The 14579-nt window shown below is 44.7% G+C and overlaps 1 protein-coding gene across 1 annotated transcript in view; it reads left to right on the top strand.

The window, feature by feature from the left end:
* The first annotated feature begins 1667 nt into the window (after positions 1–1667).
* Positions 1668–14579, top strand: part of LOC143981668 (uncharacterized) — a 34306-nt gene continuing 21394 nt past the window's right edge. Inside the window, exons 1-2 of the mRNA XM_077479669.1 lie at positions 1668–1771; positions 11947–12057. Coding sequence (XP_077335795.1) covers positions 1679–1771; positions 11947–12057 — 204 coding nt within the window. The 5' untranslated portion in view covers positions 1668–1678. The remainder of the gene's footprint in view (positions 1772–11946; positions 12058–14579) is intronic.

Consider the following 14579-nt stretch of genomic DNA (forward strand, 5'->3'; position numbering starts at 1 on the left):
GAGAGGGAACTTGAAGCATCGCCCTGTGGAAGATCGGGATTGTCCTAGACTGGAGTGTGTTGGTAAAGTGGAGTCTATGGACCACTTTTTGCTGCAGTGTCCCTTTAACATAGATGTGTATAAAAGGGAGGGGAGCGCTCTAGGCATCCCCTTTTTCTATCGCATGAGTTACAGTATGTGGAGTGGGTGTATGGGGCATTCCCAACTCACTGGGATTTTGATTTGGATACACTGTTTTGAGTTAGTATAGTTGTATGTTACTTCACATGGAATGCACGGTGCCAGATTATCTCTGTTGAGGTGGTGGTGCACGATATTCTGGGTGAGGTTGGGAAAATTCTGGGTCTTAAGAAGGGCAGGGAGCCTCGGCCAGTCTGGATAAAGGCGTGGAGGAATATCAGACCTGCCTTTGATGAACTGCCCATCTCCGGATGAGGAGCTCTTTTCTTTTTCTGTTTCTTTCACTCCCTTAGCTTTTGTTGGTTAGTATCTTCTTTTTGAAGAAGGGGTGCATGCATAATGGGTGCGGGTTTGTTTCTTGACCTCACAGGTTTGTCTGGTGTAATGGTGTGAGTTGTAGTAAGATTATCCCCAATAATGACATGTTCATGATGAGTTTTGTTTTTGCTGTAAAGTCTTTTTTTTTCTGTTTAAGAGCAGATTTGCTATATTTATTTTAATTTATGTAAATATGTATATATTTATGTATATTATATATAGTGATTTTATGCTTATTGATTGCAAGACTTTTAATAAAGAAAAATGAAGAATGTCCCTTACATTGGTGATCAGTGAGAAGAATGTTCCTTACATTGGTGATCAGTGAGAAGAATGTTCCTTACATTGGTGATCAGTGAGAAGAATGTTCCTTACATTGGTGATCAGTGAGAAGAATGTTCCTTACATTGGTGATCAGTGAGAAGAATGTTCCTTACATTGGTGATCAGTGGGAAGAATGTTCCTTACATTGGTGATCAGTGGGGAGAATGACTAATCAGCTCACCTCGCTGTCACTCTGCTCTCTCCTTCTATGAGTATGCCCCATGTTACTTCATGATCAGCATAAGTGATTGGTGCCACTTTTCCCTCTTACCATCTGAGCTCTGTTGTATCGGGTTTACAAGATGCTGACTCCAAGTAAAATTCTGTCACTTAAACTGCTCGTATATAAAAAAAATATCAATTTTTATATCACGGCTTCATTGCCTGTTTTAACCCTGGAAAGGCCAAACCAATGTACAAGGTTGTAGGGTGGATGTGGATTCACCTGAATGGTCAGTCACTGAGTGATAAAATGTGATGGGGGGATTACATTTTTGGTGCATCATGTGTACAGCCCTGAGCAACTGTATGGTTTTCTTCAGGTGGGCGGTCGGGGTAAGGGGGGGGGGGGGGGTGGTAAAACCAGAGACTTGTGTGCCACCCTCAAATTTACCTCCAGGATTCCGCAGGCTGCTTGTACCATTCCACTGATTTAGTGGGGGGTATAACAAATAATGATCTCAGCACAGACTTTTGTTGCAGCAATCACAGGATTTTTGTGCCGTGTCATGTCCAAAGTCCTGTGTCATTTTTCTCCTGAGAATGTCACACCCCTCCCCTGTGGAATGGTACAGTCCTCAGGTATATAAGTCCAGGTATTGGCTGATCTACTCAGTCTGCTGAGAACTTTGCAAAAATGAGTAACGCTGGTAAGAGGGAGGATCCGATACTTGGGGAATGGACTGACCCCAGGACACCTAGTCCAGAAGATCAAGCTATACTTGACAAGGTAAGTAGTTGGGGGGGTCCAATCCTAAGGGCTCATTACCACCAATCAGCTCATTCAGTTGAGTTTTAACAATGAATGTTAGAAGCTGATTGGCTGCCATGCACAACTGCTCCAGTTTTGATAAAATCCCTCTTTATGTATTTTGCACAATGCTTTATTTTGCATGTAACTTCTATACCTTCCTGTGTTTACTGTTCCATATTTCCGATAATGTATTAAATAAACAAATGTGTAGAGGGACATCTCTATCTATACGGCAATCGCTCTGCCTTCCTGATGGTAAAATATTAATTGAAAGGCCACATTGGGACAGATCGGCACCCTAGAGCTGACCACACAGCTTACAATCTGATTGTATATTGTATCTCCGTTGAACCCCGTCCATTCATATTGTATTCAGTCTGGCTCTACACGATTTTCAGTTGGCTAAAAGTACAATCATGTTGCATTATGTGTGTATGGTCAGATTCAGAGCGGCTCACTGTGAACAATGGGCGGGGGGGTATGTAGCCGACCTGAGCGGCATTGAAGCACAATGGATGTTCCCACAAAGCAGTGATGTGAAAGTGACCCTAAAATGGTATTAAACCAAAAATATGTATTACTGTATATTGTAGCCAATCCTTGGGTATGGTGGCCGCATTAGTTTTTGTTTTTTAGGCTGCCAGTAAGTGACAGGGGTGCTTACAAGGGTCATCTTTTATTCCTTTTTGTGTAAAATCTTTATTCCAAAAGGAAAACGGTTGCTGGAAACTGTTATCTGGAGCTCAGCTTCAATCTGTTAGTCAATTCCATCTAAAGCCAGCCATCGATCCTTGGTCAGGTCCCAACTGAACCAGCCAAGATTCCATCCATTTGTGGGCAGGCTGGTTGTACTGAAGATGATCCATCAATTAACTTCATTACAACCAGCCTGTCTGACCTTCTTTTTTTTTTTTTTGTTCCATGTGATCACTGCCGGCAACGATCGCTCTGTTCTGCCGGTGGGGAAGGTTCTCTGCGGGCAGAACATATTAGCACTGTGGGAGACATTCCGCCATCAACACGGATTGTATTGATGGGAGAAATTGGCCATTTATCTTTCCTTCCATGCTGACTTTTAATAAATGGACACTTACCTGTCCCAGGGTCCAGCGATGTCAGCAGCAGATGAAGAGCAATCTCGTCTCTCGGCTGCCCCCACCGCCATCCTCTGTAAACACAGTTTAACTTGGTACCGATATAGACAACATTATCGTTATAATACTCTATATAGGATTTCCACATCACCCTACTAAAGCCAGGTGATGGGTAGCTCGTTGTGACTTTGACGCAGATGTGTTTCACAAGTCTAAATCTTTTTCTGTCACTTCTTTCTTAAAGTGGTGTTTCCACCCAAAAAAAAAAAATATGAGTAAAATTTCCCAAAAAATAAATAAAAATTGGCAAACATTTTTTTTTTAAACTCGGGCCCGGGCACCCGACGTCACTTCCCCTTGGCACAGTTAGTCATCTGGGACATGTGACAGGTCTCAGATGACTGCACGGCGTATCACGGCGAGCGGCACCACTTGCGAATGCACAGTGGGAGCCTGGCTGTGAAGCCACAGGCGGGTGCCCACAGTAAGAATGCTGGCACAAACGAGCGGAGCTTCATTCCCCCGCATCGCTGGACCCTGGGACAGGTAAGTGTTGTATTATTAAAAGTCAGCAGCTGCAGTATTTGTAGCTGCTGACTTTTAATTTTTTTTTTATAAGGGGTACCCCACTTTAAGTTAAAAATCTATATTTTTTTGCTAGAAAATTACTTGGAACCCCCAAACACACACACACACACACACACATATATAATATAATATAATTTTAGCAGAGACCCTAGGGAATGAAATGGCAATTGCTGCAATATTTTATGTCACACTGTATTTGCCCAGGAGTCTTTCAAATGCAATTTTTTGGGGAAAAAATACACTTCAATAAATAAAAAAAAACTGAAACAGTAAAGTTAGCACAATTTTTTTTGTTTTAATGTGAAAGATGATGTTGCGCCACGAGAATCGTGAGAGAATCATGATCTATCTTCTAAGCAAAAAAATTGTGATTCTCATTTTAGCCAGAATCGTGCAACTCTAGTAAACACACAAAGGAGGGTAGAAGGAAAAAAATAATAATAATTTGACCTCATTTGCTGATGGTAAACATCATAAAATGAAATGTTTGATCACGTGTGACTCCACCCATGTGGTATATGTACTGGAGTGTCCATGTAGAAAACAATACGTGGGTAGGACCACCAGAAAACTAAAGACAAGGATCAATGAACATGTCGGCAATATAGTGAAAGGATTTGAAAAACATAGCGTGTCACAACACTTCAAATTGAAACACAATGGTGACCCTAGGCAGCTTCTATTTTATGGGATCGATAGAATTTCAATTGCTTTTTAACAAATTTTTAAATATAGATCATTTTTGGAAATTAACCTCTTAGTAGTTTGAAGTAGACAGAGAATGGTCATCAATGGTAATATTTATATCATTTCCTGGTGGTGGTCTAGAGTTACCCTTCTATAGTTGACGATTGGCCCTTTAAAAACATTTGGTCAGTAGTCGGTCACGGTGTGGTGTAGGAATAAAAATAACGATAAAAATGTGTCATGCTATTGGTTAGGGTCTATAATAATATATAACAGATGGCTTAGTTGTTAGGCTTTTTAATGTTGGTACATGTTCACTGCTGAGGGTTGTTCAACAGCTCGTGGGTGGCTGGCCCATACATAAAATGGCATGTATGGCTTCAGACGTTCTGCCGTCCCGGTAGGACGCCTATATGACGAAGCGCATAGGGCGGGGTCAGGATGCTGACGCAGACACGCTGTCCAGGATTTTACTCGCAGCTCGCATACGAACCTCAGTGGCTGGAGACGGTTTGGATGTATTACTATGCCAAAACTCCATGTCAGTGTCGGGTCTGACACTGAAAAGTGTGAGTGTATCTTTTAATGTTTTAAATAAATCTTTTTATCAATGGCATCACCCTATTGGAGCTTCCTTCTTCCTTCCCTTATACATATGGATATCATGACATGATTTACTGGAGTGGACCTGGTGCACTTGCTAACAAATATCTCTGATTTAAGCATTGATCGCAAAAAGGAGCAGCTGCTGGTTTATAATTTGACCAGCTATTGGATCTGGTGAGTCAGTTTGGTACGGCTGGTGGAGGATCACATTCGGGTGTTATTGTCACAGTTTCACATTTTTACATTGTCTCTCATATATATATATATATATATATATATATATATATATATATATATATATATATATATATATATATATATATATATATACTGTATATATATATATATATATATATATATATATATATATGTATATATATATATATATATATATATATATATATATATATATATATATATATATATTTTTTTTTTATTATTTATTATAATATATTTTCTTTTGTAACACATCTTTTATGGACTTCATTCTTCACACATTTCTTTTTCATTTTATATGTGGTTTATTCACAAGCACTTTAATGTTTTGCATATACAGTAAAACCTTGGATTGTGAGCATAATTAGTTTCAGAAACATGCTTGTAATCCAAGCACTTGTATAACAAAATTAATTTCCCCATAAGAAAATAATGGAAACTCGGATGATTCGTTCCACAACCATTTATTCATAGGTCCTTCAGTTTATAGTCCATATTAAAAGATTATAGCAATGTGACCAGGTTGTGTAACCATAAAATGTCCATCCAAAAATGGAAGCCTCCACAAGGGGATTAGAAGCAAAATCCAGCAGGAGCTCCAGAGTAGTGATGGACGAACTTCCAACGGGACGTTTCGCGAACGCGGACCGCGAACGCGGCTGATAGTTCGCGAACCGGAACGTTCGCGGCGGGCCCCATTGACTTCAATGGGAGGCGAACTTTGCAAACCTACAGGTCAAATTTGCAGCCACAAAATAATTAATAGCTATGCAAACATAGTCCCACCACATGGCCAATGACATAACACATGTATGAGGTGGATCTGGGATCGATAACTATAAGCATTCTTTTTTTATATGGGAAATTGTTGTGACAATTCAGGACTGTGGAGCGCATGAAGGCAATGGAGGAGAGGGAAGGTCAGGGTAGGCAAAGAAGAGGGTGCAGGAGATGATCACCAGCAGCGTGACATACAGCAATGACACCTGCACCGTGATAGAGTCATCTGACAGCAGCACCGTGATAGAGAGAACTGACAGCAGCACCGTGATAGAGAGCACTGACATCAGCAGCGTGACATACAGCAATGACACCTGCACCGTGATAGAGTCATCTGACAACAGCACTGTGATAGAGAGTACTGACATCAGCAGCGTGACATAAAGCACTAACACCAGCACCGTGATATACAGCACTGACAGCAGCACCGTGATAGAGAGCAATGACATCAGCAGCATGACATACAGCAATGACACCTGCACCGTGATAGAGTCATCTGACAACAGCACCGTGATAGAGAGCACTGACATCAGCAGCGTGACATAAAGCACTAACACCAGCACCATGATATACAGCACTGACAGCAGCACCGTGATAGAGAGTACTGACATCAGCACCGTGATATACAGCACTGACACCTGCACCGTAAGCAGCCCCAGGAGGAAGTCAGCATAGCACAGGGATGGTGGGAGCCCCTCATAATGAGCATAGCACAGGGATGGTGGGAGCCCCTCATAATGAGCATAGCACAGGGATGGTGGGAGCCCCTCATAATGAGCATAGCACAGGGATGGTGGGAGCCCCTCATAATGAGCATAGCACAAGGATGGTGGGAGCCCCTCATAATATGCACAGCAGAGGTACAGCCCCAGGAGGAAGTCAGCACAGCACAGGGATGGTGGGAGCCCCTCATAATAAGCAGCCACAGGAGGAAGTCAGCACAGCACAGGGATGGTGGGAGCCCCTCATAATAAGCAGCCCCAGGAGGATGTCAGCATAGCACAGGGATGGTGGGAGCCCCTCATAATGAGCATAGCACAGGGATGGTGGGAGCCCCTCATAATAAGCAGCCCCAGGAGGATGTCAGCATAGCACAGGGATGGTGGGAGCCCCTCAAAATAAGCAGCCCCAGGAGGAAGTCAGCACAGCACAGGGATGGTGGGAGCCCCTCATAATGAGCATAGCACAGGGATGGTGGGAGCCCCTCCTAATGAGCATAGCACAGGGATGGTGGGAGCCCCTCATAATGAGCATAGCACATGGATGGTGGGAGCCCCTCACAATATGCACAGCAGAGGTACAGCCCCAGGAGGAAGTCAGCACAGGGATGGTGGGAGCCCCTCATAATAAGCAGCCCCAGGAGGATGTCAGCATAGCACATGGATGGTGGGAGCCCCTCATAATAAGCAGCCCCAGTAGAAATATGACACCGCTCAACCTCTTCAAAGAGGAGGGTACGGGCATATAGTACGGTTTGCTTTTTTTGGACAAGGAAGTGAGCCAAATGAAGAAAGAAGGTCTGTGTGCTCGATTAAAAAAAATGTTTATAGACATATACATGGTCTACTGGAATTCCTCCGAGATCCATGCCTCATTCATTTTTAGAAATGTGAGGTAGTTAACACTGTCGTGAGCTAGGCGAGTACGCTTATCGGTCACGATCCCCCCTGCTGCGCTGAACGTCCTTTCGGACAGGACACTGGACGAGGGGCAAGCCAACAGTTCGATTGCAAATTGGGCAAGATCTGGCCAGAGGTCAAGCCTGCCCACCCAGTAGTCCAGGGGTTCATCACTCCTCAGAGCGTCCACATCGGCCGTTAACCCGATGTAGTCAGACACCTGACGGTCTAGGCGTTCCCTGATGCTGGATCCGGATGACACCTGTCGATGGGTCGGCTGAAAGAATGACCTCATATCCGAAGTCACCAACACATCTTCAAACCGGCCTCTTCTTGCAGGCGCTGTTGGATTGGTACCCGCATCTCCTTCTCTGGGAGTGGGAATTGCTCCTCTGCCAGCGCACGCAAAAGCAGAATGCAGCATTTCTCGAAGCAAGGCCTGGAAGTGCTGCATTCTGCCAGCCCTCTGTGACGGTGGTAACATTTCCGCCATTTTGTGTTTGTACCGGGGGTCTAAGTACGTTGCCACCCAGTACTGGTCCTTGACCCTTATGCTTTTTATACGGGGGTCCCTATTAAAGCACTGGAGCATGAAGGCCCCCATTTGCACTAAACTGGAAGCGGTGTGGTGGCCTGGCTCCTGCTCATCATCCAGGATAATGTCGTCCTCTTCATTCTCCTCTCCCCATCCACGCACAACTACAGGGATCCCAGAAAGGTTTAAAGCATGCTCTTCTTGCTCCTCCTCATCCGCCCCGGCACCATCCTCCTCTGACTCCTCTTCAGACTTCTGTTGTTGACTTGTCTCAGATAGAGTAGCCCCCCCTGGGAATTCATCCAGCATTGTGACTTCCTCATCTTCCCGCTCCTGCTCCTCCACAGCTTGATCAATGACACGACGCAATGCACGCTCCATAAAGAAGGCATAAGGTACCATGTCACTGATGGCGCCATGGCTGCGACTGACCAGTTTGGTGATCTCCTCAAATGGGCGCAGAAGTCTGCATGCGTCGCGCATGAGCAGCCACTGGCGCGGTGAAAAAAAAACCAGCTCCCCAGAACCTGTTCTGCCGCAGAGTTCATACAGGTAGATGTTAACTGCACGTTTCTGCTGGAGCAGCCTATCAAGCATATAGAAGGTTGAGTTCCATCGCGTCGGGCAATCGCAAATAAGACGTCTGACCGGCAGATTGTGTCGCCGCTGAATGTCAGCAAGGCGAGCCATGGCCGTGTAAGATCTTCTGAAATGGGCCGAGATTTTCCTTGCCTGCCGCAAGATGTCCTGGACCCCAGGGTATTTGACAACGAACCGCTGCACGACCAAGTTTAAGACGTGTGCCATGCATGGCACATGCGTGATTTTGCCCTGTTTCAATGCGCTAAGCAGATTGGCACCGTTGTCACACACCACTTTACCAACTGTCAAATTGAGCGGTGTTAGCCACTGATCTGCCTGTGAACACAAAGCTGAAAGGAGTGCCGGGCCAGTGTGGCTTTTGGCTTCCAGACACAACAGACACAGCACGGCATGGCAACGTCTCACCTGGCATGTCGAATAGGTTCTGGGGAGCTTGGGCGGCACAGCGGAAGAGACGCTAGCAGCGAAAAAGGAGGAGTCAGCCGAGGAGGAGAGGGAGGAGGATGGAGTAGGAGGAGGAGGAGAAGAAGGGCCAGGCCTGCATGCATTCCGTGGCGGTAAAACCAAATCTACACGGGTGCCACAGGTTACATGCTTGACGGCCGTCAGAAGGTTCACCCAGTGGGCAGTAAAAGTGATATACCTTCCCTGCCCTTGTTTGCTAGACCACGTGTCTGTGGTCAGATGTATCTTGGCACCGACACTGTGTGCCAGAGATACATTCACTTGCCGCTGAACATGGCCATATAGCTCTGGGATGCCCTTCTCTGAGAAATACTTCCTTCCTGGGACCCTCCATTGTGGTGTTCCAATGGCCACAAATTTGCGAAAGGCCTCCGAGTCCACCAGTTTATATGGCAGTAGTTGTCGGGCTATGAGTTCTGAGAAGCCAGCCGTCAACCGTTGGGCAAGAGGGTTATCCGGCATCATAATTTTTTTACGCTCTAACATTAGGCCCACGGAAGCCTGCCCTTTTGCAGAAAAACTTGAGCTTGGCGTGATGGAAGGTGGAGTGGAGGACAATTGTGAGGAGAGATGAGAAGGAGAAGTAGAAGACGAGGCTGGACGGTGAGAGCCTGGAGTGTGGCTTTGTGTGTTCCGTTGCTCCCACTGGGCTCGGTGATGGCTGCTCATGTTCCAGAGAGTGAAGAAGAGGGTGCAGATCGAGAGGATGAGGAGGGTGCAGAAGAGTAAGGCTGAGCGAGCCATTCAACCAAGTCTGGTGCGTCCTTTAAATGAATTGAACGCACCCTCTGCAACTTCCCACTTTGGCTCAAGCCTGTTGCTCCTGCCCTACCCCTACCACCCCTGCGGAAGGGCCTGCCTCTTCCTCTGCCTGTCATTTTTTAAATGACCCTGTGACAAAACTCTCAGTCCCTATACCGATAAAGGACTGCTGCAGTATAGGGCAGCGGCCAGCAGTAGTGCACCTCAACCCTATGTATTGTGGACCTATACCAGTCCTTATAGAATAGCAAACTGTACCTCACTCAACCCTATGTACTATAGCACCCTACACCAGGTTACCAGTCCTTATAAGGACCTTTGTGGAACAAGTAGGTTGTGTGTGACTGATTAGCAGACTGTATGTCATTCCCTATACCGATGAAGGACTGCTGCAGTATAGGGCAGCGGTCAGCAGTAGTGCACCTCAACCCTATGTACTGTGGACCTATACCAGTCCTTATAGAATAGCAGACTGTACCTCACTCAACCCTATGTACTATAGCACCCTACACCAGGTTACCAGTCCTTATAAGGACCTTTGTGGAACAAGTAGGTTGTGTGATTGATTAGCAGACTGTACGTCAGTCCCTATACCGATGAAGGACTGCTGCAGTATAGGGCAGCGGTCAGCAGTAGTGCACCTCAACCCTATGTATTGTGGACCTATACCAGTCCTTATAGAATAGCAGACTGTACCTCACTCAACCCTATGTACTATCGCACCCTACACCAGTTTACCAGTCCATATAAGGACCTTTGTGGAACAAGTAGGTTGTGTGTGACTGATTAGCAGACTGTACGTCAGTCCCTATACCGATGAAGGACTGCTTCAGTATAGGGCAGCGGTCCGCAGTAGTGCACCTCAACCCTATGTACTGTGGACCTATACCAGTCCTTATAGAATAGCAGACTGTACCTCACTCAACCCTATGTACTATAGCACCCTACACCAGGTTACCAGTCCTTATAAGGACCTTTGTGGAACAAGTAGGTTGTGTGTGACTGATTAGACTGCAGCAGAAGGGCAGCAGTCAAGTATAATATTCTTTCTATATTTGGAAGAAAGAATATTATACGTGTACAAGCCTATTACCATACCACTGATACCAGTCCTGAAAAGAACCTTTGTGGACCTAATATAGTAACAGCTACTCATTAAACTGACCCTCACTGCCTCACACACAGCTTCCTGCCTGTCCCTATATAAACTGACAAAACAGAGGCTACTGGAACAATAACTGGAATAGCACTTTTTGTGGTCCTGATAGGAACAGCTAATGACTAAACTGACTGTCCCTGCAGCACACTCCGTCCTGTCCCTTTCTCTAAACTGACAAAAGACACTCAGGCTGCTGCAACAATCAGTAGCACAGCAAACCTATATCCTGAACTACACCTAACACCTATACCAGTCCTGAAAAGAACTTTTGTGTACCAAATAGCTAGCGATTTGGGTCACTGCAATCTCTCCCTGCTCCACACAGCAACCTCTCCCTATAGTGACAGAAGAAAGAATGTAAAATGGCCGCCAGATCGGGTCTATTTATAAGTTAGGGGGAATGTCCAAGTGTCCATGTGCTGTAATGTCTCAATTGGCTGTCCTGTACCCCATGATGGATGTGTCATCATAGGTCAAAGTTATTTTACACAGTAAACACGGAAGTCCGCCGGGCGAACGGCGGCAATAGTCCGCCGATCGGGCGGACCACAAACAGCCGAAATTCGCTGCGAAACGACCGCCGGGCGAACCGTTGGGCCATCACTACTCCAGAGTAAGAGAGGGCGCCACTAAGTGTAGCAATATGTTGCTAAATGTTGTATCTTCATTAAATGTAATTGTAATTGTTACACTTAGAGGCGCCTCTCTTCTCTTTTATACTCAGTTATGATATGACGCTATTTGTATATCAAGATGTCACTTGTATATCAAGTCAAAATTTATGAAACAATTTTGCTTGTCTTGCAAAACACTCTCAAACCAAGGTTTTACTGTACATGAATTATGTCACTAGAAGTTATATGATCAATTGGTTATAGATCATATATGTGTGTATACATTTTCTCATTATAGGATATAATTGTAGTGACTATCTGGTTAGTCTGATCCTCTGCAGAAATTACTGTATTACAGTTGTTACTGAGTGCGGGTCTAGATTTGAGTCTCTCCAAACCTGATACAGTTTTTCTTGTTTTCAGGTAAAAGAACAGTTTGAGAGGCGTAGAAACTCGCTCGTTCCTACCAGCAAATTTCTGGCACTCCTTGTCCGTATTCTGAGGCTTTGTGGCGGCACACATTACCTTTTCTTGGTAAGGCTTTGTGTTCTAAGCAATATTGACAGCTTGGGGTGTTCCTATAATGATAAGCGCATTATGTGTGGTAGCTACACGGTAAAGAAACCTAAGGCATGATAACCATGGAGTGGATCAGCTGTAGGAAGCAGGAATGGGATTATTATACATTTATATAGCTTTGACATATTCTGCAGTTCTGTACAAAGAATACTGAACCAGTCACATCAGTCTATGCACCAAAAAAGCTTACATAGTAATATTCCCCACTCTCACATACTATTATTATTATTATTATTATACATTTATATAGTTCTGACATATACTGCAGTGCTGTACAGAGAACACTGAGCCAGTCACATCAGTCATCAGGTTGTGCTGTTCTGCAATGTGCTGCTGGCTCACTCTGCTTTGATTTCAGCTGGCACAAGCATCAAGCCTGGGCCTGTGCTGCAGGCTTCTCCCTGAACCACCATGCAGTGGGTGGGTGAAGACGAAGGCCTACACCATGTGCTCATGCTGCAATCCAGGGCTTGTCCCTATGCAAGGAGAGTCCTTACCAGCATTCCAGGATAGAGTGGTGAATAGACTTCACCATATTACTAAGGAAGAACAGAAGCTTATTGTCCTGAAAGCAGATGGAGAGTGCCTGTGTAAGTACCAGCCAGAGGGTGGATGCTAGAGCAACAGTGACAGTATGGATGGAGGGTAAGTAAGTGTCTTTACATGGTGGCTCCAATACTACCCCTGTCTCAGGATCTGTCATGTTTGAGTCAGTATCTGCCCTACTCCCTCCCCAGCAGCCTGGGTCATCTCAGGAGGCGGTTGAGGCAAATGGTGGATTGCTGCAGGCCATTACAGAAATGGAATCTCCATTGAGTGGCAGGAAATTTTGTTTTTTCACTGACTCGTCAGATGAAGATGAGGAGGAGGATGTCATGCCTCAGCCAGTAAGGGAGAAAGTTGTGGAAAAATTTTCATTTGTGAAGTTTGATCAGTGCTGCAGTGTCTGCAAATGGCAGACATACTGTTTCAGTTCAGGAAAATGCTGGTGAAGGAGTGCTTGTTCAGAATATCTGTGTATGGATGCCTTTCCTGTGATTACTGCTACAGACAAAGAGACTGCGTCTGCCAACGAATCTTTGCAATTGGCAAGGAAAGCAGGAGGAGATGGTGGGAATCCAGACAAAGATGTTCCTGCTGGCTGTTAGATCAAGGAGCAGGAGTCCCGCATGAACACCAAGACTACAGAGCCAGAGTGCCGCATGGATGCTAAAACAGCTGGTGTTTTTTCTAAGCATAAGATTTTACCTAATAAAAGGACTGTTGGTAATTGTGGTACTTCTGGGACTATGGTGAGTGGGACTGCTGTGCTGGAGGGCAGGAGGGGGGATCAGATGGTGGGTAAATTGCCAAACCTGATTTCAAAGGTTCCTATGCAGCCAGTTAATATTCCTATGCAGCCAGTTAATGTGTCATCTTTCCCAGTTGGGAACTATGCTAAGGCTGTGTTGGGACAAAGTCATGCTGCTGGTGGAAAGGAACCAGTTGTGAGACTTTCACCTAGCACACCTTCTTCCATTAAACGCAGGAACGTGGTACCGCTCAGGTAGGTGGAATACCTCCTCCTTCCTATCAGGAGGGTGGTTGTGGGGAGAATCCTAGTCATGGGATTTAAAGTGAAGGATATTTATGCTCTCATCAGTCCGGCAGGTTCCTATGAATATGATTTATCATTTGTGCGTCCAGAATCACTGGATCTGTTTTGGGAGCGATATGAGCATGTGTATAGGGGCCAGCTGGACTGGATGGGGCTTGTCCCCAAAGTTATCTCATGACAACCTTTGATTAAAGAAACATAAAAAGGAAGTTGGGACTTTGTGTGAAGCAAATGGTGATTAGACAAGGTAATACATACATGGTGACTTAATGAGTTTATTAAAATAAAGAGGGTATAGAATCACACTCAGTATGAAAGAACTTAAAGGGCACCACATATATGTAAACGTTGAGTAAAGTACAGTTCATGAACACATAAAAATCAGAGAATACAAATACATAATCCAAATAATTCATGTATTTACAACCTTAAAAACGAAAATGGCAGCCCATTCCAGTAGCAATGTATGGAGTGATTACTCCGCGTAAGGAAACAAGTAATTAAAAAAATTAGGAATAAATTCAGTGATGATTGACTAAAAAAAGGTGCATGCTGGCAGAGCTCAACGCGTTTCGTGTGAAGACACTTCACCGGGAGTGAATGCATCCATTAGTCTGTAAATATATATATATATATATATATATATATATATATATATATATATATATATATATATATATAATATCTGGTAAGAACGCCAGCAAAGAAAGAGGAAAGAATATTGCAGTCTGATTACTTACATAGGACTGGAAAACGGGAGTATGTGGTACTGCACCTAATGAGGAAAGGCTAGGATAGTCGTCTGTCAAGGGAGCTGAGGAGGCTATACCACGCAAGGGGGGAACGCCCAGACACAGGGTCCCCAAGAAGTTGGATTCTC

The sequence above is a fragment of the Lithobates pipiens genome, unplaced genomic scaffold, assembly GCF_037356315.1.
Source record: "Lithobates pipiens isolate NorthernLeopardFrog02 unplaced genomic scaffold, aLitPip1_a1.2 Scaffold_16, whole genome shotgun sequence".
NCBI classification, from domain to species: Eukaryota; Metazoa; Chordata; class Amphibia; order Anura; family Ranidae; genus Lithobates; species Lithobates pipiens.